Raw genomic sequence first — 25,946 nt, 5'->3', positions numbered from 1 at the left:
CCTGACTGCTGTCTTTACTGTGACTTTAACCAGCAAAAATCCCCTGGTGCAAAAAGGATACCAAGGCCGCGGCTGCAGGCAGACGTTGCAATTTTCCACTGAAGTGTCATTGCAAAATGAATGGTAGCTGTGGGACTGCAAAACAAACCCACATCCTCCTTGTAGCTCAACCTCAGCGATCGTGTTCATTTCTCTGTTAACCACTAGTACTGGAGAAGAAAGAAAGGAAAAAGAAATGCAGTCCGCAAGAAGAAAAACTAGGTGATAGAATAGATGATGGGTATCAAAGGATAGATATTTTACACCCTACCTACCTACGTAAGGTGTAGCAGGACATTAACCTAAGTACATAACTGAAGGCAGCGTATTGGGGCTTTCAGACTACTTAAGATCCTTTATTGTCTAAATGAATTAGTTCCTTAATGTAGTTTGACTAAAATAGAGAGGATCTTTTGCATAGAGGATGTGATGGTGTGTAGAAGGCATGAACAGAGTTCCAAACAGGGAGAGATTCCTGGAGATTTAGAGCTGCTCAAAAGCAAAAGGATCAAAAGGATCAAATTCATATCAAATGAGAGAGTTTTCTTTTTTTAGAAAAATCTTTAGAAAATTTAGAAAAATTTTTTAGTCTCTTGTATTTAGAATTATTTTCCATAGTGAAGATTCTTCCTGCCCCATATGGTTTAAAATATTTTTTTCTTCAATACTATGCCACAGCTCCTTCCTTCACCTAAATATATGCAATATATCCTCTAATAGCAATGAATGAGATCAGCGTGTGCATTTGGAGACACCTGAAGATCGCACTGGAATCCTATCATATCTTGCTTGTTTGAAAAATAACACCATGACTAAATTCTGATTTAGATGCTTACTTGCCTAAAAGTATTTCTCTGCCTACTTTTCTGCTTATCTGTATTTCATTGAAAAATGGTAATAATTATTGACATTACTTCTTCATGAATGCATGGGGACAGTATCACTGATGCATTTGGAAAAGCAAAGAAAATGAATTATTAATTGAAAATATACAAAGGAAGATTTACTCAGTTTTTTCCCTAAATGCCTACACAATTAATAAATGAGACTTTTGAATAAAAATTAGATGAAATAAACACAAAGAAAATTGGAGAGTCATATTGAAGACAGCTGTATTATGAAACATTAATTCGCTCCGAATGCCAGGAACATTTGTTATAAAGCAGCTGCCTATTTATTAAATATTATCATAGTGTGTTATTTACCATATTTCTACTTCTCCTGTTTTGAATTGGTATAAAACATATTTAAAAGAGGATTTTAAATTTTTTTACAAATTACAAATAAGATGATGAATGAATGAGTGAACGTATTCAAGTCCCCTGAAAGGAATTTATTTTTTGAGGCCATACTTCTAAAGAAAAATCAACGGCAAACCAGAAAACCAAAACATTCTGCTTAAAAATGTGAAAACACTTTGACAAATAAAGAAAGCACTGCAAAAATTATCAATGGCAAACTACTTTATTGAAAAGGTAGCTCAAATGTCTTAGCATTTTCCATCCTGTTTCTTGAATATTTCTCCACCGTTATTAGAAAGTATCATGTGCATATTGTACTTAAAAACAAGCTGGCAAAGGCAATTCTTAGATCTGGTTTGTACAATCACTTTAATAAAATATTATCTGTACTGAGTTGCAATGGCAGACATTTACAAATTCATAATCTCTCAGGTATTTTCTCACAGAAAGGGGAGCCATCTCTTCTGATTTCCGTTCTGTGGCTTCTTTACTAGTTCCTTGTATGCTTCTGACCTTAGAAACCTGGGAAAAGAGTCCTTTGCCATGAGACTATAGATTAACCTCTGAGCATCATCAAAGCAGCTGAGGGTGGGCTCAGAGATATTCTGAGAGATGTGGCTTTTGGTATGGAAGTCAATATTAATCTGTAGGAAGAAAGGAGGCATAAAACTAATGTCAGTTTGATTGGAAAGCTGAGGTCTGTTCGTGTACAGGACACAGTCTGCATTTGAATTTCCTCCCAAATACCCCGTCTGATGCAAATAAGCAGGAAGATCATCCCTTCATTTTCTAGTATACTGAACTCTTAATTTTATTTGGCTCTTAAAAAGATGGCATCACTAAGAAAAGAAGGGGAAAATTTGCTTCTGATTATCTCATCTTTTTGCCAAACCAAATCCTATGAAGTACCGATTACCAAAGAGTAAATTAGAGATGAAGGTACTCAGCATCGTTTTAGGTTTTGGCCCTGTGTATTTTGTACGGATTTTTTGGTTTTAATAATAATAAAATGGATTTCAATCATATGTAAGACATAGGGACATTCAAAGCACAACAATAATTAATTAGCCATTTGTTCCTTCACAGTAAACATTTTCTAAATAATGCTGTGATGGAAATTTTTGCAAGTTTGCATTTTAATTTTCATCCTGTCAAAAATATCTGTACAAAAGAACAAATACAATCATTAACATTCCAATATACTGGTACCTAAAATACGGAGGAAATGTACTTATTGCATTACAAAAATGGTTAGAGGAAACAAATTATATTGAACATGTATTTCCTTAAATCTTAAGGTAGAAATTTCAGAAGGTGAGATAAACCCATGCCCTGTGTGAATAATGTATTTAAAGTAAAAACCATACGAGGTCTTAGTTTGCTTCACAGAGTTCCACACTGTTTTCTACCTGGTAAATAATTGACATGAAAATGGAAGTATAGCGACGTTGAATTGTATTTTCTGTCATTCCTGGAAGTTTGGATCTGAACTTTCCACTTGATTCCCATCCTCAGTACCCAAAGTACATGCCAAAAACTATTTACCTCCTTTGGAGCATCAGCTTGTATGAAGTCAGAATAAATCTTCTGGGCTTTTGAGGCGATCTTAGTGGAGGACTTGGTTTTCTTGAAGTCCTCGCAGGCCAGCCAGAACTCCACATTCTCCTCACTGAACTCTGACTTCAAAAATGTCCTAAAAGCTGCCAAGCCATCTGGGGAAAAATGCATGATATGATGGGTAGAGGAAAACTGAAAGACTAATGCAGATTATATGTATGTATATACACACGTGTGTGCGTGTGTCTATATATATATGCAGTATATATAGTGTAACTTATGTGTCCGATATTGGTTTGCCTCTCAGCCAGCAGTTAGTCTTAAGAGGCTGTTGTGGGAGAAATAAATAGGAGATAAATCTATGGCGATCATAAGGTGACTGAGAGAATTCTTTCAGAGAGTTACTAACCGAGGAACGCTCCCAATACCTGCCTGCCGTGGTTTGGTCTCTCTAGCACTGATACACTAGTCAAAAGGGGATCCTGGAGATTTTGGTCTTCAAGAGGATTTGTAATGACGAGGAAATTAGGGATTTGAGGCTGACCCCTGGCCTAAGAAGCAAGCAGAAAATTAAGTCGTATTGTGGTAGTGTGCTCCTCCCAGAGGTGAGGTTAGCCTGCCTAAATAGCACTTCCATCTCCTTTCAAGTAATGATTAAGACTTGGATGAAAAGATGGACTTCGGTACTCGGTACTCGGTACTTCTTTGTTCGGCATTTTTTTGCGCTTTTAAGAGAAAAAATGAAACAAAGAAAGGTTTGCTTGGAAGAAATTGTTTTAAAATTGTTTTAAATAACAAGCTCTTAGAAAAGAAAGCTGACAGCACCCAAATTTAGTTGTGTTAGTCAATGCTATTGAGAAACAGCGTGGAGCCACCCCACGGTCCAAGCCACAAAGTTACTGCAGGAAAATGGGGCAGGGGCAAGGACAGTTTTAAGTTACGTGTGGTTTGGGGTTTCAGGTCAGTAGGAATGGGATCTCCTGGAGAAGTGACTTTGGATAGATTAGAAATAATTATTTTTTGTTTGACTGAAAGTCAATGCACAACATATATATTTCTTTGTAACAGCAATACCTAAGAAAAGGTTTGTGGGTTTTTTTATTTAAAAAACCAGGAAAAACAGAACCATTGCACGGAGAATTTAACAACCGTTATCTTCATAAAACAAAACTCTTTCAGAGCACTTCTGCCTTCTTAAACGTCCCTTAAGCACTGGCCAGAAGGTATATTGTGTTTGCAGCTTGGAGAAACATGCCCCTCTGCCTTTCAGCACAGCAGCTCACGTGTCTCCAGCAGCAGCGCTGGTGCGGTTCAAAGCACGTGGAGAGTTGAACTGGGGAGCAGTGTGAAAACCTGACAGCAACGTTTGTGAACTGGGCTGACACACGTTTTTAAAAAAATATTTTTCACTTACTTCTTACCTTTATTAGCTAGTAGCGTATCCACAGACTCAGACCAGGCCATTGTTTCCCCAGCATTTGACCTGTGGAAACAACATCTATCCTTGAAAATAGCATTGTGATCTTTTGCCTGTGCAGTCTGTGGTACCTAGTCTATTTGGCTATTTCCTATTATCTATGTTATTTAGTCTTAGATTATTTGGCAATCTCCTTGAGGGAGCAGGGTGTGTCATTCACGTTACCCCTTGCACTGAATAACAGAAAGTCAACAAAAAGCGTGACGCTTTTTTTTCCAGAGTGTAGAGAACCGTATAGACTCATAAAGTACCGTGCTATTTGACATTGGCAACTTGATAATTCATCCAGGAGATAGTAGTAATGCTTGCAATTGGTCAAACTATAATAAAAGCATAGGAAGGATTAACGTTCTAGAGCGTGTACTGAATTTCTTCTCACGTTCAAATGGATTAACCATTAATTTATATGACACTTTTTGCTTGGAATGAGTAGAATTATTTAAAATGTTATCATGCTAACAGTGGTAGGACATGGGCATTATTTTGGTTTATCAGTGATATAAAAAATTGAGTAAATCCATAGTTTTGGCTCTTCTTTTGTAACTTGCTGTAGGCTTCTGTTAGGAATGAGACAGGGAACTAAATGGGCCCTTGCTCTTACAAAGCCTGGGTGCTCTGAAGATGTTGAAGCTGGTTCAGAAGCAAGGCTTAGTGTGCAGACGAACAGAGGACAGCATGATCTGAGAGGCAAAAGGATGTCAGATAAGGGAACTGCATGCTAAGTGTGTGGAATAATTTTTTTTTTCTTGTAACTTGGAAAGGATGATCATATTCAATTTAGTCCAGAGTACATGGATAAAAGAAACCTGTCTTTTATTCCTGCAAAATTATGTTTTGATTAAAATTACCATTGTATGAGTTTTTAATTTAAACATCCAGCAGAGAAAAAGAATCTCCTTTACCAGCATTACTGTTACTGCTTGCACTTTTTGTCACGAAACCTTGGAATAATATGATTTCTTGAAAATGAAACATTTTGTGGAAATGTCAGATACACGTATGGAGATGTCAGCATGTACCTACCTGCTTTCCTGCATGCCAGTTTTTCTATTTGATTTTCTCAGTTTTTTTGGCAGTCAGTCAGTTTGCAGCCTCAGGCATCCCCAAATGAACATTAATCTCATATCTACCGTTTGGCAATAAGCAGGAATAAATTTATTTGGTCATCTAGCTCATATTTTGTTTCAGAATAAGGAGCATACTTCTTCAATAAAACTCGGTTCAGTGGCTTGCAAGTGAAATTTTTTTGAAATAGTTTTTTTTTTAAGGAAAATTTTAGAAAAAAAAATTCAAATCTTAAAAATGTCCTTGGCCAAAATTTTTGAGCTAGAAATTTTAAGTGTTAATCAGTTCTTCTTGTAATCTCTAAAGACACGTAATAAAAGATGAGGTATTTTGTTGAGCTGATATCTTATTATCTACTCAGAACAGACTCAGTAGAAGGTTTTATCCCAACTTCTTTTAAATTTTAATAAAATTAATCCTTTTTTTTTAAACATAAAATTTTAAAGGGAATTAAGAATGTTTTACTGGCATTTTGCACTTGTGAAAGATCAATTAAATAGATCAGTATCTCATGTTGCTTTTGTTGACACTGTTACATTTTATACAAATAGTAGAGATGTATTAACCCAACAAAGAAGAGAGGAAACCAACTTTCTAATCCTCTGGTTATGTATCTTGTATAGGTTATGGTAGGCAGGGGGATTTGAAACTGAATTTACATTCTATGTGAATATAGTAGTCACTTGACATCTTGGCAGCTCTGGAATGATTTGTGTCCATCTCCTCTCTCATTTAGTGGTAAGAAAGGGGAAATTGGAAAATTTGGAAACATTTTGTTTTGTTTCAGTGCAAAATCATAACAAATTCCAGGATTTTTGATGGAAACATAAATCTGTTTCCGTTCGAAAAACCCCACAACTTAATTTTCATGGAGGTTAGTCATTCTGTGCTGAAAGGTTTTTCTCAGTTGGTCTTTCTGGTTTCAGACATGCAAACCACGGGGTGTAATTCTTTTCTACCTCATGCCTAGGTCTTATATTCACACGCTTTAGGGAGGACAGGAGTTCATCTACTAAAAGTAGAGCAGGTCATCCTTGGCTCAGCAAAGCATCACAAGCCACAGACACTGTCCACAATACTGAGGGGTGGGAAATTTGGGTGAGTGGAAAACGGGGTGGAAAAGGCTCTGCTAAAACACAGCACCTGCCTGTACATGCTGTGTGTTCTTCCCTCTAGGCTAGCTTTATAAGAGCATGTATTCTCAAGGCTGACAAGATGCCTGTCCATCAGGAGAGCATTTAAAGTAACCTTGGAAGTGAAGGTCACTATGCTTTTGTCTGTCTGACCAACTGGTGTCTGAAATCACCTATGGAAAGACCTTTATACTGACTATTGACTTTCTGCCACTGTATATACTAACATGAAGAATAGGTATTTTAGGAGCTGAAAGGCTCTGGAGTCTGATAAATGGATCAAACACTTTGTTCTGTATAAAATATTACAGGTTTTCTTAATTTACAAAAAAACCCCACCCTAGAATTCTGCAAAAAGGATTTTATATTCTTAAGGGGACTTTGAGAGCTTGACTGTCAAAACCCTGCTCTGAAAACAAACAGGTTAGTTTGTATTCCACAGCCATTTCTCAGCATCACCAGTAATGGAATTTTCTAATTGTAAATTTATAAAGAGATTCTATTATAGTGTCACCATATTATGTAGCTGTAGTTATAATTATTACAATAAATTGTGGCATTGATACCTTTAACAAGCAAGCTTTTTTTGTAGCTGTCAGTTTACTTGTATCCAGACTGCACAAAATTATATTTAAACAAAAAGAATAAAATTATACATATTTATACATATATATGCACACATACATGAGGAAAACTGGAGTGCAAATATAGTCAGTCTGTGTTGAAAACACAAATGAAAACTAAACGTAGCACTACGTAGCACTTTGTGAGACATCGTGTGCTGATGGAATTAATCAGCAGAGAATTTGTTTTAGTAACTGTAATAAACTTTTATCAAACATATAACAAATTTTCAGTTTGTTCAGTAAATATTTACTAGCTTTCTTGTCAAACAAAAAAGCAAAATGAAAGACCAGGATAAAACAGGCAGCATGAACCTAATCCTGCTTCTTTTCCTTATGGATAATATTATTTGGTTTAATATCTACTTATCACTCAGAGAATTATCTCACTGACCTCATGGGATTTACCTGAACGGGAATAGCAAGCAGAATTGACAACAAGGAATCAAAACAATCATATCTACTTTAAAGGGGGAAGGAAAATAAAAGCTGTGCAGATTATTCAAAAGTTGATCATCCCATCCCATAAATTTCCGATGATTAAAATAGCCATAAACAACAACTCACTTCACTGGCATTTTTTGTTCCACTGTCTGACTGTCAGACAGTAAGACTGTCAGGTAAGGCAGAATTTCTTCTTCTGACTGATCTTCAAGCTGAAGGTAACAGACAGCAGGAACAATACAATTAGCAGGTGAAAACCAAACAGTACAATGCAAATTGACAAACTGTTTTTAACACTTCCTTTACAATTAGTCCTTTCGGAAACATGGCTTATTTTTTAACAGTGGCCATTCTAACTTAATCTACCAAAAGTAATTTTAATTAAAAACAATTTATATGCAAATATCTCTCAAGACATATTTATGTTCTGAACAACATCTTAAGAGAGAAATTATCTTGTGATTTTTCTCATTGACCATTTGGCTTACTGACTGTGGAAAAGAAAAAAGGAAAACAGGTTCAGTGCACAAAACTAGAAAATTCTTCACTAATTGTTTACTCTCATATTCTATCTGCAAAGCTTATCCATCACCTTATACATTTTGAAGGTCTAAGGTCCTTGAGCCATGTTTCTTTTGTTTATTCATGCAAGACTTATCACAGTGGGACCAAAGAGTGTTGGGGTGGCCATCATTTGCACATCGATGCTGTTACAAATAATGGGATCATGCAGCATTTGATACTTCCAATGCAGTGATTTTTTCTACTTTTATTGGTATTTCATTCTATGTGCTATCTTCTAAGAGCATCACTCTGCCCCAAAAACATTTTCATATAATTTTGTCTTTTGCTCTTGATAATTATTCTTTCCTCCCCAGCTCTTTTCTTTCTCTGTATGTCCCTCGCTGCCCCTCGCCCTCCTGAACAAGCAGCCTTACTGACTGGCTTCTTGCTCCCTCCAAATCTTGTCCTTCGCTCACCCAACCCAGCTTCCTGGTTCTCAATGTCTCCACTTGATGCAAACAAACTTCCAGTGGTTCAGGAACTGGGATCCAGCTGTCCCAAGGGATTTTTGTCTTCTCAGTTAAAATATTTCACACCAAGTAGAGCAGCCTCAAGAGTTTAGGTTCCATTTGATTTTCCTGTATGGTATATCACATACAAAGCTGCCTTCTGGCTGACTGAGGACACGGTCTTTCTTATTTTAGCTATGTTTATCTTCTAAGGTAAGAAAGAAAAACCCAAGCACCACATGCCACATTTTGACCTTAGCAATGTTAAGGGGTTATTCCTTATCCTCACCTTTTGTAGATCTGTAAAAGAAGTTTCAGGTCAAACTATTTGATGAACTTCATATGGGACAAAAAATTGTGAATCTGGTCAACAGTGCTCCAGAAAACTGAAATCAGATGGGAACAGATATAGAGAGGCAGGTTACTGGGATGATCAGGAGAATTGGACTGTCTTGGAGGAGAAGAATAAAAGACTTCAGTTTGTCTGCAAAATGAAAACAAAGAGGAGCTATGATTGTGCTCTGTGAATACGGAGGAGTAACCCAGAGAGAAAAAAGGTATTATTTTAGCTTAATGATTATATTGGCAAAAGAAAAAATGTATATAAACAGCCAGTGAATAAATTTAGGCTGGAAATCAAAAGAAGGCTTCAGAAAAAGTGTTGTTTTTAACAGTCTCCCGGTAGAATTTTTTCCTCTCTACTCCTCTGTATTTCAAAGATAGAGCTTCATATATTTATGAAAGAAATTATTTTAAATTGTTGCCTTTGATAACAGGAAACTAGAAATGATGAGCCAAGACACCCCTTTCAGTCCTACATAATACTAAAAAAGATTCCTGGCAGCAAGATACGAATCCTTTCTGCAGTTTCTTACCTTTGCATCCACTTGCTTATGAAAGTTAGAACAGAAGGAGAGAAATACCAATTATCATCCTGATTCTCTGCAGTGCTTCTTATTTTCCTTAATCAGTTCTTTTCTCTTATTTCCACAGTAACCCTGTGCCAGACAGGACCAAAAGCCTTCTGTGCATTGTGCCAGTAAGACTAACTTCAGCATCTTACAGGTGGAGAGAAAACCTTCAGCACCTGCATTTACATTAAATCCTTTGTGATTGATTCAGTCCAGGTTTGAGCTTTGGTAAAAAGGATAAACATAATACAAAATCCAAACAATACTTATTTGTAGAGTTTCTGGCCTGGCAGACTGTAAATAGTTACAACTTGAATTTTCTAACAATGAGATTGTCTCTTTGTCAGTTATTGTTGAAATAGTACTTTTTTTTCTAATGTTATGTTTTGTGATTGCCGGTCTACCTTTCTCACGTAGCAAACAGCAGGTTCTTCTGCAAATATGTTCAGGCATTTACAAGCAATACTACGTCTTGTTATTTTTAGGAAGGGACTTTGCTTTTAAGTGCCCTAGGTGCTCACTGAGAAGTGGTCAAGACTCAGGAGCCTTTCGAAATAGGTGTTGAACTTTCAGCCAAGTAACGAAATTCTAGATAAAGGCCTGATGCAAGTTTCTTCCAGATTCCTTGGTGTAATGCCAGTGAAGTCAGTGCAGCTATGAGGACAGAGATGATGCAAATTAAGCAACACATCATTCTTGGATGATTCCATTCATTTCTTGATGTTTACCCTGTGTCTAATCCCAATGATTATACTACTCACACACCTTAGAACTGTGATTATAAATTGACTTATTTTACATTTTTGAAGAGGTAGTATCATTTTTGTTATATAATAGTCCCATTAACTTCTGTGAGACTATTTATGAGAGGGAGGATTGCAGGATCTGTGCCTATTTTTTTTATAATCATCCGATGATACACTTCATTAAAAAAAACAAAGTTTCAAACAGTGCAACAGATGCATTTTTTAAAATTTCTCTCTGGTTGCCTGATGATACAGACTCGGCCATCTCTTGAAGATTTTCAGTGCTGATAGATATTTTTAAGTCAGTCTTAGCAGCCACAGAAGGATGCTAAAACCCACGAGTATTCTGACTAGCACACAGGGATACAATCCGATTGCTCTTGCATTTTATGGGGTACTGATCACAATTCACAAAAACACAAAGAAGCTATGAGGGATTTTCACCATTGTAACATGCTGCTCAGTGACTGCTTAGTCTACATAAGCTGATTGTATTTCAGATACGCAGCGGGTAATAGGGTTGTTGTTATTATTATCCCAGTACAAATATCATAAGTACACTAACCAAAGTTAGGCACAGTCACTTCCTCCTATAAAAAGTAGCTCACAGCATCGTCATATACTTCCTCTGCTTGGAACTTAATAAAGAAATCTAATATTTTACTGAAATTTCATAAGGAGAAAAAGTGATCTTAGTATTAAAACAGATGTGTCAGCTGCTTGTTCAAATGTATTAGCTATTCATAATAAACAGTATCAAGCAAACAAAAAGAAATATGTACTAGAGGTGGTCTGGAAATTGCACATAGAGTTATTTCTAAACTTTTTGGAAATCTGAATCCAGCTGACACAGCTGATGTCTGCAGCTTCAGTTCACTAATAACCCAGACTGGACTTACAGAGTAGCTCAGGCCCTTAGCTGCTCAGCTCATTTCAGTGTATTTTAAAAACTTTATCTGTGAGGCCTCTGGCTTAACATTTCTGTAGCTCTGAGGACTGTGCTATGGATTTTTGTTTTGAGTCCCCTGCCTTTGACAGCCCATAGGAGAGCTAGAACTCTGGGAAAGGGAATGTGGATCTATTGATTGATTTGCCAATATTACTTGCTAAGGACTATTTATTTATTAAATATTTACATCTCCTGAACTTTTAGGCTTACTGCTTGACTTTTTACTGATACTTATCTTTTATACTTTAGCTATCTTTAGGCATTAGTTTCACTGAGTTATCTTCCTTTATGAAAAGCTATTGGCTGATTAGGGGAATAAGGCATGTCATGTTTTGTTCCTCTAACCCACATCCGAGCTAGACACTAATCTCAAAAGACAGTATAAAACAACTCTTCATGTTCAAACTATTGGTGTATTAACCTAAGAAATCACTTTCATTTATATATGTTCCTAAAAGGACTGCCTTGTACTCACCTGAGTGCAATGTGAGAAAAGGTCACACTCTCCAATAGCTGTTTTGGTGAGCTGGTGTTTCCCCTGGATCAGGTTCAATATGTTACTGCCCTTCAGCACTTGGCCTCTGTTAAATCCATTCCATACCCAGGTTTGCTTGGATAGTATTGTCTTGTATAGCATAACCTCAGCAGAAAAAAAAGTTAATGTTCTGCTGGTCCAAGCAATTCAAGCAAACAGAGACTTGACTCTATTTCTTAAGTTGGGAGAAGCCAAGATTATCTGAGCACTCCTGGCATCCTAGTAACATGGAAACGCCTGTCATACGGGATGCAAATACATTTTAATCACAGCACTATGTAAATGCCTACCTTCCAATAGCACTGCACAGCACGGTCAACTCACAAAAATATTTTTTTTCCCATCTGAATAACTCTGTGTGTCTTTAGTATGCCACAGAGTTGTTTTGTATATGAAAATGAGTTGTTATTTTCCAACCAAGCAAAGTATGCCCTTCAGGTAAAATGTTTTGATTTCACGAACAATCTGTCAAAATGTTTTACAGCATTCTGGGCTCCTCATAAACAGGATTTCCAAATACTATACAAACACAAACCTACATTAGAAGAGAACTGGAAACAATTCTCAAGAGAATATGCAACCTTGAAGATACTCAATAGTACTAACTAGCAGATTATTTGGCACAGCTTGTGTCCTGGGTGAATACATTGTTATTTACATAGCATCAGACTTCACAGAACTTCATCCAAGAAGCCTACATAGCACAAACATATAGGATCATACTATGACCTTGTGTTTGGAAACAGGTATAAATTGCAGCACTGCAAGAATATACGAAAGGTAGGCATTATGCCTCAGAAAGCCCTTGAACCATAATTCCCCTTTTCAGTTGTCTCTTGAGCAGTGCCTTGTGCATGGTCTGTCCTAAGCCAAGCCATGCTAGGAATGAATGAAAGGGAAAACCAATATACCAATATTCTTGGTTACCTCTTTTTGTAAATGCCTACTGGATGCTGACTTCTCCAGTGTGCCCATTCCCAAGTAATCTGGGCAAAGTATGTGTATGATGTAGGAGAGCTCCTACTGAGTCCCCCGCAGGGGTACAGTCCACATCAGAATTTAATCCTTAGAAGTCTGCTCTTCCTTAAGGAAAAACTGGAGTAGCGTTAACTGCAGAAATTTAAAACGAGTTTGGGAAGTTGGGAAGAAAGGAGAGTTTCTAAAATACAAGCAAATTGCATGGTGAAGAAACAACAGTTCAGGGTTGTCCTTAAGTTAGGCTTCATCTTAATCTTCTGTCCTGTTTGAAAACTCTAAATTGACTGCCATAGGATTGTATTTCATGCTAGTTAATTTTAGCTACGTTTCATAGAGAAGGCAACGATAGAGGCTAGATTGTAAATCTTGACGTCTAGATAATCTCTTGTAAGGAGACTCAGGAGGAGGTTACGCAAAGAGATGCCATTTAGGAAAGGAGAGGAAAAAGCTTTGGTATAAAACCAGAGGGAGCTTTTATGAGACCAGCCCTAAATGATCTGAGTACAAGAAATGGAAGATGACAACAAGACATTAGCAAGAAAAAAGTAGGAATGGAAACAAGCTGGATGGTGGAGAGAGGAAATGTATTTTTGTCTTTGGCCCAGAGCCACACAGGAGTTTAAAGGGCATTTGATTGAGGCATTTGACTAAAATGCAAAAAACAGAGCAGGATCTAGGACAGGCATCTGAGCAAGGCATAAGTGTATGAGCATATGAATCACCGAAGAGAGGAAGATGATTTTATGCTATTTTTTTTCTCAGTTGAGGTCTTTTGACAGTGTGCGTGGAAAGGAGAGGGAACTGCATTCAAAGCAGTAGTTAATTATGGCAGGCTGAGCAGCTGGGGACAAAAAGGAGAGAAAAATGATCTTTTGTGAGTCACTTATAAGTTGTAGCATTTAAAGGCATGTAAGAGCCATATTACCGATCGCCTACTTCAGTGGAAGATCTATCTTTTGCTTTGAGGTTCTTTATCTTAGATTTCATTCCTCTTGTTTCTTGTCAGTTCAAAAATTAATCAAGTTGTCTTTTGCACAATAAGAAATCCCAAAAGCCAAAGAAGATATGTGTATTTCCATCTCCCTCAAGTTAAACAAGAACAGCAGATAATAATTCAGCTCATTTAAAGCATCTAATTAGACCTAAGTATTGAAACAGGAGACGAACCTTTGCGCTATACAAGTCAGCAGATTATTTCCCTCATACTTTGGGTCTGGAGACCTCGCGTATGTAAGGAGTGTTTATGTAGGGTAAACTGTTATGTTGGTAAGAGGAGTATTTTGAAAGCTCTTACTGAATGCTGAATGGCACATACAAACCTAAAAAGCTGCTACATAAAATAATCCCCAATAAAAATACTTGCCCAATAGCTTTGTGTATGTATTATTTGCACTAGGTCAGCTAAACAAGAGGATTTACATAACTATGGCATTGATTCTGCCAAAACTAGAGAAGCCCAACTATGTTCTCTGGCACTACTCTAAGGTTCATACTATAAATACATCTGTGCAGGGCTAGCCCTCACCCTGATCAATGCTGTCTAACTCAGTCCTGGAACAGCATCACAGACTTGTACTAAATCTATGTTTAGTTCATCTTCCAGAATTACAGTAAAGCACTAAATAGCGGAGCACTCATTTTCTCTCACTAAAAGGAGCCTCTTCTAGAAAAAACCCTTTGCCAGATAGTTATGTCATTTTAGTTTATCTTTGTGCCCTTTGCCTTCCTTTCTCTGAATTTATCTTGACTTTCTTCTAACAGTAGTTCCCATGGCATTAGTCTGCTGTAAACTCGGCTACGGTTCATAATTATCTTTGAAAAACACACATGCATAAATAGCTACCAGGAATATCTTATTTGTTTGTTTTCATTATAAAACTCGTAAGAGGGACTAGCACTGTCAGTACCACAGACTGATGGTTTTGCGGAAGGCCTCCCTGGAGATAAGAAAAATTTTCCATGTGTCTGAGAAATGAAACAAAGGGCGCCTGCTGATTTGTGTTTATCATTACAGACCCTTTTGACTAACAGCTGGTTTTTTGCTAAGAAGAAAGTGTCTTACTCAAGGTACTATATTTGTCATTTGTTTGGATTTTGGAACAGTATTAAATACACATTTTTCTTTCATTTATTTCATCCACGGCAAGAGTAAAGGTGCGGGTTCTCAGCTGGTATGAAGGAACATAATCACACCAGGGCGAATCTAGCTGCAAATGTGTAGGTCTTATGCCTGTGTTGCAACAGACCCACTGTTAACGCTCAGGTGGGTCTGTTCTCTTTCTCTAACAAAGTTAGTAATACAAAACATAGGAACATGCACGTTTTAAATATCTGAGAACTCTGGCATCCAGACAGATAGGTGATATTAGAGATTCCCTCATCAGAAAGAGGATCGTCTCTGGTAGAATTGATTCATGTTTAAGGGACAGACAGTCAAAGAGCAAGGGTAAATAATCTATCCAGAAAAATATACTGACTTCAGCAATGAAATTGGGTTAGAAAGTTGCCTTTCACTGCATTCACTCATTCATGTGACACCTGTGACAATGACAACAGGAGTGTAGACAGTTTGTAAAAAACGGAGGCTGACAAGCTCCAAAGCTGCATTTGGTATTGATAAAGACACTGAAATACAGTATCAGCGCTGCTAAAACCATTTGATTTATTCCTGAATCACTGTGCCCAGGTTCTGACTGCTTACACAGTTAGAAATAGCATGTGCCTGGAGTTCTGGGATCGGGAAAGGATAACGGAATAAACCAGCAAGGATCATACGCCTCATAGTTACAGACGTGCTTCCTGTCTACCCCCAGGTAACGCTAAGAGCTTGGAGATGGTTCCAGGTCACTGCGGCTCCTGGTGAGTTCGGGTGTCTCTGCACAGTAACACTTTTGATCGAAGTGGTAATGATTACAGCTAGCATTAAATTGTAAGTGAAGTGAAGTCTTCACGTTTTACTCATCAATGTACTAGTGATAAACTGAATCCTGACAACTTTTTAAGTAGATCACTTCAGATTTATTGAAAGTTAGTAAAGCAGACACGGAAACCCTCAGATCAAGCAGTTCATACATATCCTGAATTAGTAATGAACATAAAGTCCTATCCTCAGGAACTGCACCTCTTCACTTTGACCGCTCACAGAAAAGGGAGGAAAAGGGAGAAAGCTTAAATTCCATGCAAAGCGACTGAATATACAAGTTACAACTAAATCCTGCAGCCACTTGCTAAACTGAACCAATGCTTAAGATTTTTAAGAATTTCCCCATGCTTCAAGGTATGTCTGCATCAATTCTGAAAGAAAAGGACAGGATAACTGTGTATACTGACTATAAAAAAGATATGCGTGACTTCAATAGCAAAGAAATAAAAGGGAAGATTTGTCCTTCCTCCTCTACAACCATAGAGAGTATATTAATGACCGGTAGAACTGAAGGTTATTCTACCTGAGTCCAAAAGCTGTTAATTTTCAGATTCTTTTTCAAAACAAAAGGCAGAAAAAATTTATAACAAAGTTTAGTAACAACGTTGGTATACTGTGAATATTTACAAATAAAAGTAGAAAATTTTTTATATATATACACACACACATACACATGACCTGATATTTAATGACACACATTGTGTTAAAATAGCATTCTTGGCCCTTTGTTGCTGCTCATTTGGTTGCAAAAAATTAGAATACAGGTATTTGATGGCAAAGCTAATCTATACAGCATAACTTAAATATAGAGAACAGACACGTGTAATAAGAAAACAGTATAAAATGTACCCCTGAAAATTAAATAGGTATTCTTATCTTGCTCTTAAAGTATGCAATAGCTAAATTTTAATTATGCAGTGGCTGTAGTTAAAATCCATGTAACTTTACATTATACCTAATAATGTTCCTATGTGTTTTGCGGTATGAGAAAATACCACAAATACGCCGCGCTTAGTGTAGGAAATATTGCAGAAACATAAATATGTGCAAAGGCTAGGTACAAAGATTCTAACTGTGATGAAACTCTGTCCTAAATAATACAGGCCCAGGATACATGGTGGATATTACCAAATGGCATCTTATACAACATTTTTATGCAGGAAACTCAAATTTTTCCTCCAAATACGATTACAGCTCTTGCTTGAGTTTAAAAAAAAAACTGTATGAAAACTTTGCATGGTATGTCTTGCCAATATGTTGCCTACTTCTCTATAATAAATGAGATTAATCACCGGCTACAGAACTCTGACCTGGTATAAGTGCCCGTAACTTTGCTTTCCACTCATTTACACCTGCTAAGGATTTGGATTTTAAAACACATACAGGTTACTGCAGTAGCTAGAATTTATGAAGGTTGAGTTTCACTGTTACCAAACAGTAAAGTCTGGTCGTACACCCTGGAAATCATTGACAGTAAAAGACCGTGATCGTCTCCTAAGGGTGGGACGACTGGGATTTCTCCCCTTAACCAAATTTAAATAAGGATCAGATCTTAGGAAGCGTGGATAGCTGTCTTGCTCCATCAGCCTGTAGACTGTGTTTTGTGCTGCATCAAAGGTGGTGATGATGGGCTGTTCAATATTCTGACTTGTGACTTCTTTGGTTTGAAAGTCCAAGTTTACCTGGAGAATGAGGAAAAGTGTATTTCTTTAATGTACATTCATGCATTTCCTGTGTTATTATCCATAGCAATGATACTGTACTTTGGTGAACATCTTTTCTGGTAAGAGGACCTTGAACCCCTGATACAAAAGGACCTTGAACCCCTGATACCATAGAACTAGTTAGTATGTTCACGTTCAGTAATGGCTGTCAGAAAGTCTTTACAGATGTGTCATTGGTACAATGGAAAACTGGTAAAACAGAAAATGAAGTCTGATGTTTGACTAAAAGTAACTTTCTAATAGTGATCTTCGTATAGTTGCAGCTGTCAGGCTTTGCAACACCAGACTAACACAGAACTCCCTCCATTCTCATCTAGGATTCATGTAGAATTTTGTCTCATTGGACTATGTTAGTGAATATTTAAAATTTCTGGTTTCTGTGTAGAGTTTTGGTAGTAGGAAGGTGAGAAAATCTAAAATATAAAAATTATTTTAATGGGTTTCTGGAGGCTTTAGATGGGAAGAGCATATCAAAATGATCATTTATTCCATGTGCCGTTGCATCCATCCTGGGAAGATTTAATTAGTATGAGAATTTTATTAAAGTGTCAGGCACTGATACAAGCATGCTATTTTGAAAAATAAGATAGAATATATACAAAAATTGTTGATCCAGTCAAAAAGTATATAATATGCCTTTTTTTCTTCCTCACTGAGATACATCTGTCATCTCCATAAAGCTAGTTAAAACAAATAGTTTAGATCTAAGAACTGAAGGGCAATTAATGATGATAAAATAGTCCACTCATCAAACCTAAGATTTTATGATCCTATCAAACTGTACGCTCAGAAATTTGTGTGTAAAAGAGCTTTGCTGGACAAGAAGTTAGTCAGAGAGAAGATGCACGTTCCAGAGCTGCGTGGTCTGAAATGAGATGCTGTTGGCTGGTCTCAGCTGCTCAGCTGAACCCAAGGAAGGAAGTCTCACCAAAGCCAACGGCTTAAGGTGAACAACAGCACCCACACTATGTGCACCAAATCAAAATTATGACAGATAAAGAAATCGTTACGTTACTGTCAGTCAAAATACAACTTCCACACCCTGTCCCCTCCCTAGCTTTCCTCCTGCTCATCTTTTCGCTTAAGTCAATGTCAATAGCGCTGACAGCGTCAGCACTTGATGCCCTACCATCTCATAGACTGATCAATTGGCAATGACATGTTCTACCTCAAACAAGTCAGGGGGGGTCTTTTTATGTAAGGTCCACCCCAAAGGCATGCAGCAGGGAAAGAAATAAAAAGGGACATAAGTCTTTGAAAGTGGACATTTCCTAGGAAAAGCAGATCTGAATCTTAAATATAATCTATGGGAATTACAGGTGGAAATTGCACCATTTTGCAATCCTTCTTTTAAAATGAGAATTACACCTTTTTCACCCTTCTTACAGGGAAGTAGTAGTTAGTGTTTAACTTTTGCTATTCTGACAAATAAAAAAAAAGCATACGGGGAAAGGAGCATTGGCAAGTGACGTATTTGATCTGCTCAAACTTGATAGAATTACAGGAAATTTTAAGTCCAAAAGACCTATTGAAGAGGGTGACTGTGATTTCGGTGAGAGTTCATCATCTCCCAACCTGTTCATCTCCTTCCCAAAGCAGGCAAAAAATACTCCTTTTGCTCATTTATGAATCCTTTATAACACGCTTCAGTAACATGAAGAAATTGTAAATATGAAAACTTTTTGCACTATTATCGTAATATAAAAAGTGTTGGTGAGGACTGACATATCAACATATTTTTGTGTATTTGCTGACAGTAACATAACAAGAATACACAATTAGAGCTGGGGAGTGGAAAGGGGGGAAGGGTCAATCAAGAAAAGTCCCTGCTTAAAACATAATTATTATTTTTAAGGATATGTTTAATTTAATAGTTTCTTCTATTCTCTTTTAGTCTTTTGGCGTACTTGAAAAGCTTCTGAATCTCAGTTATGTAATAATTTAATAGATAATTATTGGTTTAAGAGAAAGAGAGAATAAATCTGTTGTTCTGGAGGTAGCTTTAAATAAAGACAGAGAATACTTTTTCACAAATGCTAACTGGTATGTCTCATTGCAGCTTTAACATTTAACATCACTATTTTTTCTTAAATATACCCTGTATATGTACATATATATCTCCTGGCTTTACAGACCACTACGAATCTCTGATTCCTATGATACAATACTTACTTAAACTCATGCTCTACACTTAGAAGAGTAACATAGAGGGGGTATTGAAAGGAGTATGGAGGACAGTGAGAAGAATAATCTATGCAGTTGCTTCCAGATTTCCTTCCAGAGCTTTGACACTTAAGCCTTCTTACGTCAGCAACTGCGTGATTAACTGGTGCCCCTGCTTCTGGGCACGCACTTCTTAAAAGCAGATTTCATCGGATGCAGTTGTGTCAAATACTGTGTACAACAAAGAACGTTTTTACCGTACCTCTTTTGGAGCATCTTTCTGTATGAATGTTTCATAAATGGTCTTAGCTTTTGGCAAAAGTTCATGTGCAGTTTTGCTTTTCTTGTAATCCTCGCAAGCTATCCAGAACTCAATGTTCTCCTCACTGAACTCAGTTTTCAGAAACTTCGTAAAGGCATCCAATCCAGCTACAGAAGGGAATGTTGAATTGCATTAAAAAAATATATCCTTACCAGATAGTTACGCTTTTCACACAGTCTGTGCAAGGTAACAAAACAGGTTGTGCTCCCTTTGAATTACATCACATTATAGATAATTATTTTAAAATACATAAAGGTTTTCAAATAAGTGCAGTTCTTTTATTATGATCCTGAGTTCTGTAATTCCCATTACAGAATTCTCAGCATATGTAAAAAATCCACTACCAAGATCTCATGAATTTAGAAATGGAAGCAATCAAAACATGCGGATGTATGTGGAAGTGATGGACTTTTTTCCAGCTGAATATCAATTTAGGCTAACCGAAACACTATTTGAATCTTTGCTCACAAATAGGTTGTTCTCCAGTAACAATTTAAAATGAATGGCTTTTAGCATCTTTACAATTTGCTGTATCCTATTGCTGTTATACTGAAGATACTGTCTTTCCCAAATACGCTTAATCTGTGGAAGTAATGCAATCGTATTGATGTCAACTGTTCAACGCACAGATCTGAAAAGCACATAGTGTCCAGCACTGTAGCTGGATCATACGTGTGTTCTTCCAAAATGCAAGGAGGGACATATGTGCATTTGATAATTATGTAAGCAACAAGCCCTTTCAAATGATGCCCAGTTTTGTTCCTATCACTGTTTTGGAAACAAACTGTACCAGAAGTGACAAAGTCTTTTCTTAAGTACATAGAACATGTTTTCATTTTTAAGGTTTGGTCTTGCAGTCAGGAATATTTGAGCAACGTTCAAATGAAATTCTACTGTTTATTGAAGGAACTCCTTGCTGTCTGTTATATTACTTTGTTCAATAAAATATGAAATACAGAAGGGAATGTTCTGGTCATTCAACTATTTTCAGTAGTTGACAGCATGCTATAGCCTAAGCACATGAGGAGAGCAGATACACATGCTGCTATAAATGACCCATCATACCAGTTTAGGTAACTGGCAGGTCTATTTAAGTGCACAACTGGATTTTATAATTTTCCATCATTTTCCATCGATTTTCCATCCTAACAGTTTGCACAGAGCAAAAAACTACTAACCTTTCTCAGAAAGCAGTTTGTCAAAAGATTCTCCCCATTTCACTGCTTCTTCAGGAGACACACTGCTTAAGAAACAGAAAGTGGTTTTGAAGAATTGTGCATATTGTGTATTTATGAAACTGTTGTAACATGTTATCTGTTACCATTATTGCTCAGGACTGTTTCACAAAGCCTTTGATTAGATCACGTTACTGAAGGAGCTCATTCTCCTAGGGACTTCAGAAGCATTTGGTTTAATTTTTTTCTGACATTTTTCCTGCAGAGTTGTACTTTTTTCCCCTCTTTAAAAAAACATCAGAGCAGAGATTTTTCTCTTCGGTGTTTGCGTTGCACTGCTCATCTTTAAGGGAATTGAGATCATGCAGTATGGTAAAACTCATAAGGGAACCAGGTCAGTCACCTATTTAAACTTAAAACGTACTCTCGCAGAGATGTGGTTTTGAATGCATTCGGTCTGAGGCTGTGTTACCACAGTCTACTTTTAATGAAATACAGGAAATTCTATAGCCTGAAGACAAAGTTGTAGCAATATGGTTTAGGTAACAGTCTTATAGGGTAATAGCACGCGTAGCCTGGTTTGTTTACCACAAACATATTTCAAATGTCATGTTATTCTGAGAGACTGTGCTTTGTTTATAAAACTCCACGTATTCTTCATGAAATATGTCAAATTGCACATATTTTACTTTGATTTCAAATATTCTGCCTTAGAGGATAATGCAGAAAGGCAAAAAGAACACCCTACTTCATTCACACAAATACAATTTTGGAGAAACCCTTCTTTGGTTTTGTATAGATTAACCCTGAACGCACACCTGGACAGTACTTTGATTTTTAATAGACCAGAACTGGAGTAAGCCCGGAGATGAACTGTATCATGCTAGGACTAGGACTTAAGTTCCAACCCTGAAGGTGAAGTCAATTTATATCAGGTGCTTTATGAATATTGATATTTGAACCATTTTCATTCAAGGATAAAAGCACAGTACACTGAAAGTATCAATAAGCAACTTGTCCAGGGTAAGTGGGTTAGAACAACTTTTTATGGACTGAACACTTCTTGAACACGATTCCCCCTTCCTCGCGGAGGCTTGCTGTTCTGTTGCCTGATTCACGTAGTTTGGGTTCCCTTGCAAAACCTGTAGGCACGTGAAGTTTAGATGAAAGGAAATTCCAATCACTTTGGGAAGGAACGATCTTGCTTTTGAACAAAAATAAAAGGAGGATTTTTTTTTTAATTATTTTAATAGGTGTCACATGTCTCCTAGCTGAAGTCATTGCTTATAGGAATGAAATTTTTAACTAGGGAGAGACAAACAGTTCTTTAGAGGTACAAATGCCGGGGGGACTGAAATTCAAGAAATGAGCATAGGCCAGTAAAGCAGGGGGATTCTGGAGTCAGGGAAAATGAGACCTCACTCCCTTACAGTTTTTTAGTTATGAGAAGTACAAAAAGTACAGTTCTCTGAACTGTGTGGACTTGTAAGTCTGGGAACAGAGGGTTCCTATAGCTACAGAAATTAATTTGGTCATAGTGAAAGATAAACCCTGATGACTTCAGACAACATACGCAGTCCAGAACTGCATGGAACGCTGGAGAGGTTCTTTGCTGTGTTTGGAAACTCCTAGTGTGAATTTCTGGTTTTCTTTCAGAAACTGCATCAACCCAGTAGCCTCACAGATCTCCAAGTCCTGGGTGCAGCAATGAGTTGCTGCAATAATAGACAGAAACCAAGATTTGTTCAGCTTTGCCATTTTCTAAAGATGAGAAGAAACTAATTAACAGGTCACAGGCATTTCCACTGTCATCACAGTCCATCTGCAGTGTTTCATTAAATTCTCTTTCTACTTATGTTAGTCAGTATCTCTGCGTGAAGAATGGAAATCATAAAAATTAAGTAAATGACTTAAATAATAAATCTCAAACTATTATCTCACTTTATCACTTGAAAAACAGTAATTTTCTTTTTTTTTTCATTTTTGCCAAAAATAATCTACATCTCTCTATGTATATGTACCAGTTTCTCTTCTATACAACAAGAACAGCAGAATCCCTGTTAGTCAGGCACCTGGCTGAGAGTAACGTGGTAAAAGACAGTTGGCTGAGTGAGGAAGTGATAGTCTGTTAAAAGGGGGAAATTCTTCAGAGAATTATTTATTTCTGTTGTATCTGCCTCTGAAAGTGCCTTTTCACAGATTATAAAAATGCATTAATGGCTGTGAACTTTGTACGAAATATCCAGGGGTGATCAGCCACCCAATACTGTCTGCATACAGGTGGCATGGAGGCTGTGTTTTCTCTTTTTAGATGTAATGTTAGCATGTTTTTTCATGTCTGGAAATGAGAAAGTGAAAAAGGGTGTTCTCAGCACTGTTTTACCGTTGTTCATCATTGCAATGTCCTGTATTTCTGAGTGAACTGTAAAACCACTGAATTAAGGCTTCTGCTAGCAGTAAAACAAGAAAGAAAGAGAGAGAAGAAAAGAAAGTAATGAAACTCCCCACCGGCATGAACTGGAAAGTCTGCCAGATAATAAGCACATGCCATCATTTGAATAGCCATGATATTTGGACATGTGAGCAACAAACATTGCCTAATCATCCAGATGCATAAGTGCAAGTGTTTAGATACCCACTTCTTGGCCACTTTTTCACGGGTTCAAGAGAGCGAGTTTGAGCCTTTATGCAATTTCTACAAGGTGTTCACAATTAGTAAGGGCTTGTAGAATCAGTTCTGGTCAAAGCAGGCATCTTGGATCCAAAGATAGTAACTGCTTAAACAAGACAAGAGAGCATGGAAAGGACTGAAGTGTTCTGAAGCAATCTGTGACGGAAAGAAAGGGGCAGCAACTTTTTAGGCCATGGAGTTGCAGTACTTTATGCATTCCTTCTTTTCAGTCAAGACCTACAAATATAATTCTTAATATATCAGTGAGATCTTGGTACCCCATTGAATTCAGGAATTAAACTCTTATTGAAGTCAACAAAACCAAGATTTTACCCTGCATCTTTATAAGAAATAGTATAACAGGGACAATATTACAACAGTGTTTAAACATCAGTATCTGAATTTTGGAGACGAGAGCGTTGAAACAATTGCTGCAATTACTGAGGAACTATGCATTCAGTATTTGAGAAGCATCTGGCATTTGTACATCACAGACCTCTTTGGAAAACCTGCTTTCCAAGGAGCTGTATGATTTCCCTGCAAGCAGTCATTTGTCAGCTACGTTTCTGAGTTGATGCTTGCTCAATATAGTCAGTGGACTAATAAAAATGCTGTTGGCATGAGTAAAGGTTTAAAAGTATCTGCAAGTGTACGGGGACCAGTCTACACTTAGTGGTGTGAAAACACTAGTGGTGAGTTACCTTGATGCATACCAGATAATTCTACAGTGTTTGTATGCTTGTGTTAGATTGCTAACTTTCAAATTAAATAGATCTTGAAAGCATTATTCTCTGCCAAGTCTGAATGCACACACACAAATGTAGGAAACGTTCTGAGTCACACAGGCACTTTCTGAAAGGAATCCCCATCGACTCAGTCTGTTATAATGCTTACCTTGCTGCTTTTGTCAAGTTTCCAGGTTTACCAAGACGATCACCTTCATGGAATTCAGATTTCTGCAGGAGAAGGCTCAGCCTATTTCTCTTCTGCTTAGCTCTACAACAGAATTAGTGTAGCTTTTCAAGAAACCTTGTTGAAAGTCGTTTTTTTTTCACTGAAACATTTCCTTTGACTAATATCTCTGCTTCTGCATCATAGATCCCCCTATGTTCACTTACAGTAATGTTGATGTTACTTCTCCTACATATATTATTCACATTAATGACTTCTTTATTATAGCTTAGTGCAAATTTACATATGAAGCACTGGCAAAGAGAAATGGAAATCTTTTCATTTTCAGGATCTTTTTCATTTATTTTAAAGATGAGGGGGTGAAATATCACATTAGAGAACATAAACAGTAGGCTCAGCATCTTCTACTTTTAATATTTTGCAAAGAAAAAGGAAGTATTGCTTCCTGTCGTTTGAACTTTTTAAAAAGAAACTTTCCCGGATTACATTCAGGCTTTAAAGAAGCATTTCTCAGAACTTCTTGAAACCTCCCTTTCCTATTTTCTTAGTTTATTATTTGTTCTTGTTCTTAAAAAATATTTCCACGATGAATTAATATTTTATGTATGCAATTCCTAGGATTGCAGTTCATGAGTTTTCACACATATAAGTCAAAAATAAAACAATCTGTGCCCTAAATTCATACCCACAAGCTGTGTTAGAAGAATCCTCTATGTAAACAGAACACTCAGAGCGTCAGCATGACCTTAAAACTTACCCTGGCTTGCTTGCTTTATGTGCCTCTTCTTTAATTGTTGACTTCATGACTTTGTAATAGGATTTATCCTTTGAAGCAGAAATGTTTAGCTGGGGGAATAAAAGAAGTGGGTTCTCCATCTTCCTCTAAAAAAGCTTCCCAGTTTCAGAAAATGTTTCTTTTACTTCCTCACAGCAGTTGCATCTGGCGTAAGTGATGTGCTCAGGAGGGCTCGCACAGGCGGCAGCGGGCTGGGTTGCCCCCAATTGGCTGTTGAGCAGTTTCCAGAGCAGGTAGTGGGAAGATGGTTCCTCACCTTCACTGCCACTGCAGCTGCACGCATCTGGGACTTTAAGTAGAGTTCTGGTTTTACAGTCATCATTTAGGGAAGTGAGATTGCAACTTTGCAAAATGGCCGTTGACCATCCAAACACAGCTATCAGCAGAGAGCAACGCCTGGGTTTCTGCTGGTGGAACTTGGTATTTTACTAGACTTAGGATGACACTATCATTTTCCCCCAAACACCTGTGAGAAGTGTACAGTAGTTTCTTTAAAATGAACTTTAATGAGAATAATTTTGCATAAAATAACATACAACGTTGTCTTAA

General features: G+C 37.2%; 2 protein-coding genes across 3 annotated transcripts; both read right to left on the bottom strand.

The window, feature by feature from the left end:
• Positions 1-1,720: 1,720 nt before the first annotated feature.
• Positions 1,721-7,713, bottom strand: RGS21 (regulator of G-protein signaling 21). Its single transcript, XM_009579443.1, has 4 exons — positions 7,703-7,713; positions 4,259-4,335; positions 2,826-2,992; positions 1,721-1,924 (listed from the first exon to the last, which is right to left on the bottom strand). The coding sequence occupies exons 1-4, from the start codon at positions 7,711-7,713 to the stop codon at positions 1,721-1,723; spliced, it is 459 nt and encodes a 152-aa protein (XP_009577738.1).
• A 9,190-nt stretch (positions 7,714-16,903) lies between these two features.
• RGS18 (regulator of G-protein signaling 18) lies at positions 16,904-25,679 on the bottom strand. Of its 2 annotated transcripts, none has more exons than XM_009579442.1 (5): positions 25,359-25,679; positions 24,584-24,685; positions 21,022-21,083; positions 19,784-19,950; positions 16,904-17,316 (listed from the first exon to the last, which is right to left on the bottom strand). In XM_009579442.1, the coding sequence occupies exons 1-5, from the start codon at positions 25,475-25,477 to the stop codon at positions 17,062-17,064; spliced, it is 705 nt and encodes a 234-aa protein (XP_009577737.1). In that variant the 5' UTR covers positions 25,478-25,679; the 3' UTR covers positions 16,904-17,061. The 2 variants fall into 2 exon arrangements, with proteins under 2 accessions (XP_009577737.1, XP_009577736.1); XM_009579441.1 differs by having other exon boundaries at positions 17,062-17,316; positions 21,022-21,086; positions 25,359-25,477.
• Between the last annotated feature and the right edge of the window lie 267 nt (positions 25,680-25,946).

The sequence above is a fragment of the Fulmarus glacialis genome, unplaced genomic scaffold (genome assembly GCF_000690835.1).
Source record: "Fulmarus glacialis isolate BGI_N327 unplaced genomic scaffold, ASM69083v1 scaffold35766, whole genome shotgun sequence".
Classification (NCBI taxonomy): domain Eukaryota; kingdom Metazoa; phylum Chordata; class Aves; order Procellariiformes; family Procellariidae; genus Fulmarus; species Fulmarus glacialis.
The sequence above is the reverse complement of the archived record's forward strand: the minus strand, read 5'-3'. Positions and strand labels throughout refer to the sequence as shown.

Bases quoted from the DNA above. Each gene is read 5' to 3' on its own strand.
- RGS21 (XM_009579443.1), bottom strand. The intron at 2,993-4,258 runs GTAAGAAGTAAG...ATTTTTCCCCAG, and splicing joins TACGCTACTAGCTAATAAAG to ATGGCTTGGCAGCTTTTAGG. The intron at 1,925-2,825 runs GTAAATAGTTTT...TTCTTCCTACAG, and splicing joins AAGCTGATGCTCCAAAGGAG to ATTAATATTGACTTCCATAC.
- RGS18 (XM_009579441.1), bottom strand. From the start codon at position 25,477: ATGGAGAACCCACTTCTTTTATTCCCCCAGCTAAACATTTCTGCTTCA. The intron at 21,087-24,583 runs GTAAGCATTATA...CTGTTTCTTAAG, and splicing joins AACTTGACAAAAGCAGCAAG to CAGTGTGTCTCCTGAAGAAG. The intron at 17,317-19,783 runs GTACGGTAAAAA...CTCATTCTCCAG, and splicing joins AGAAAGATGCTCCAAAAGAG to GTAAACTTGGACTTTCAAAC.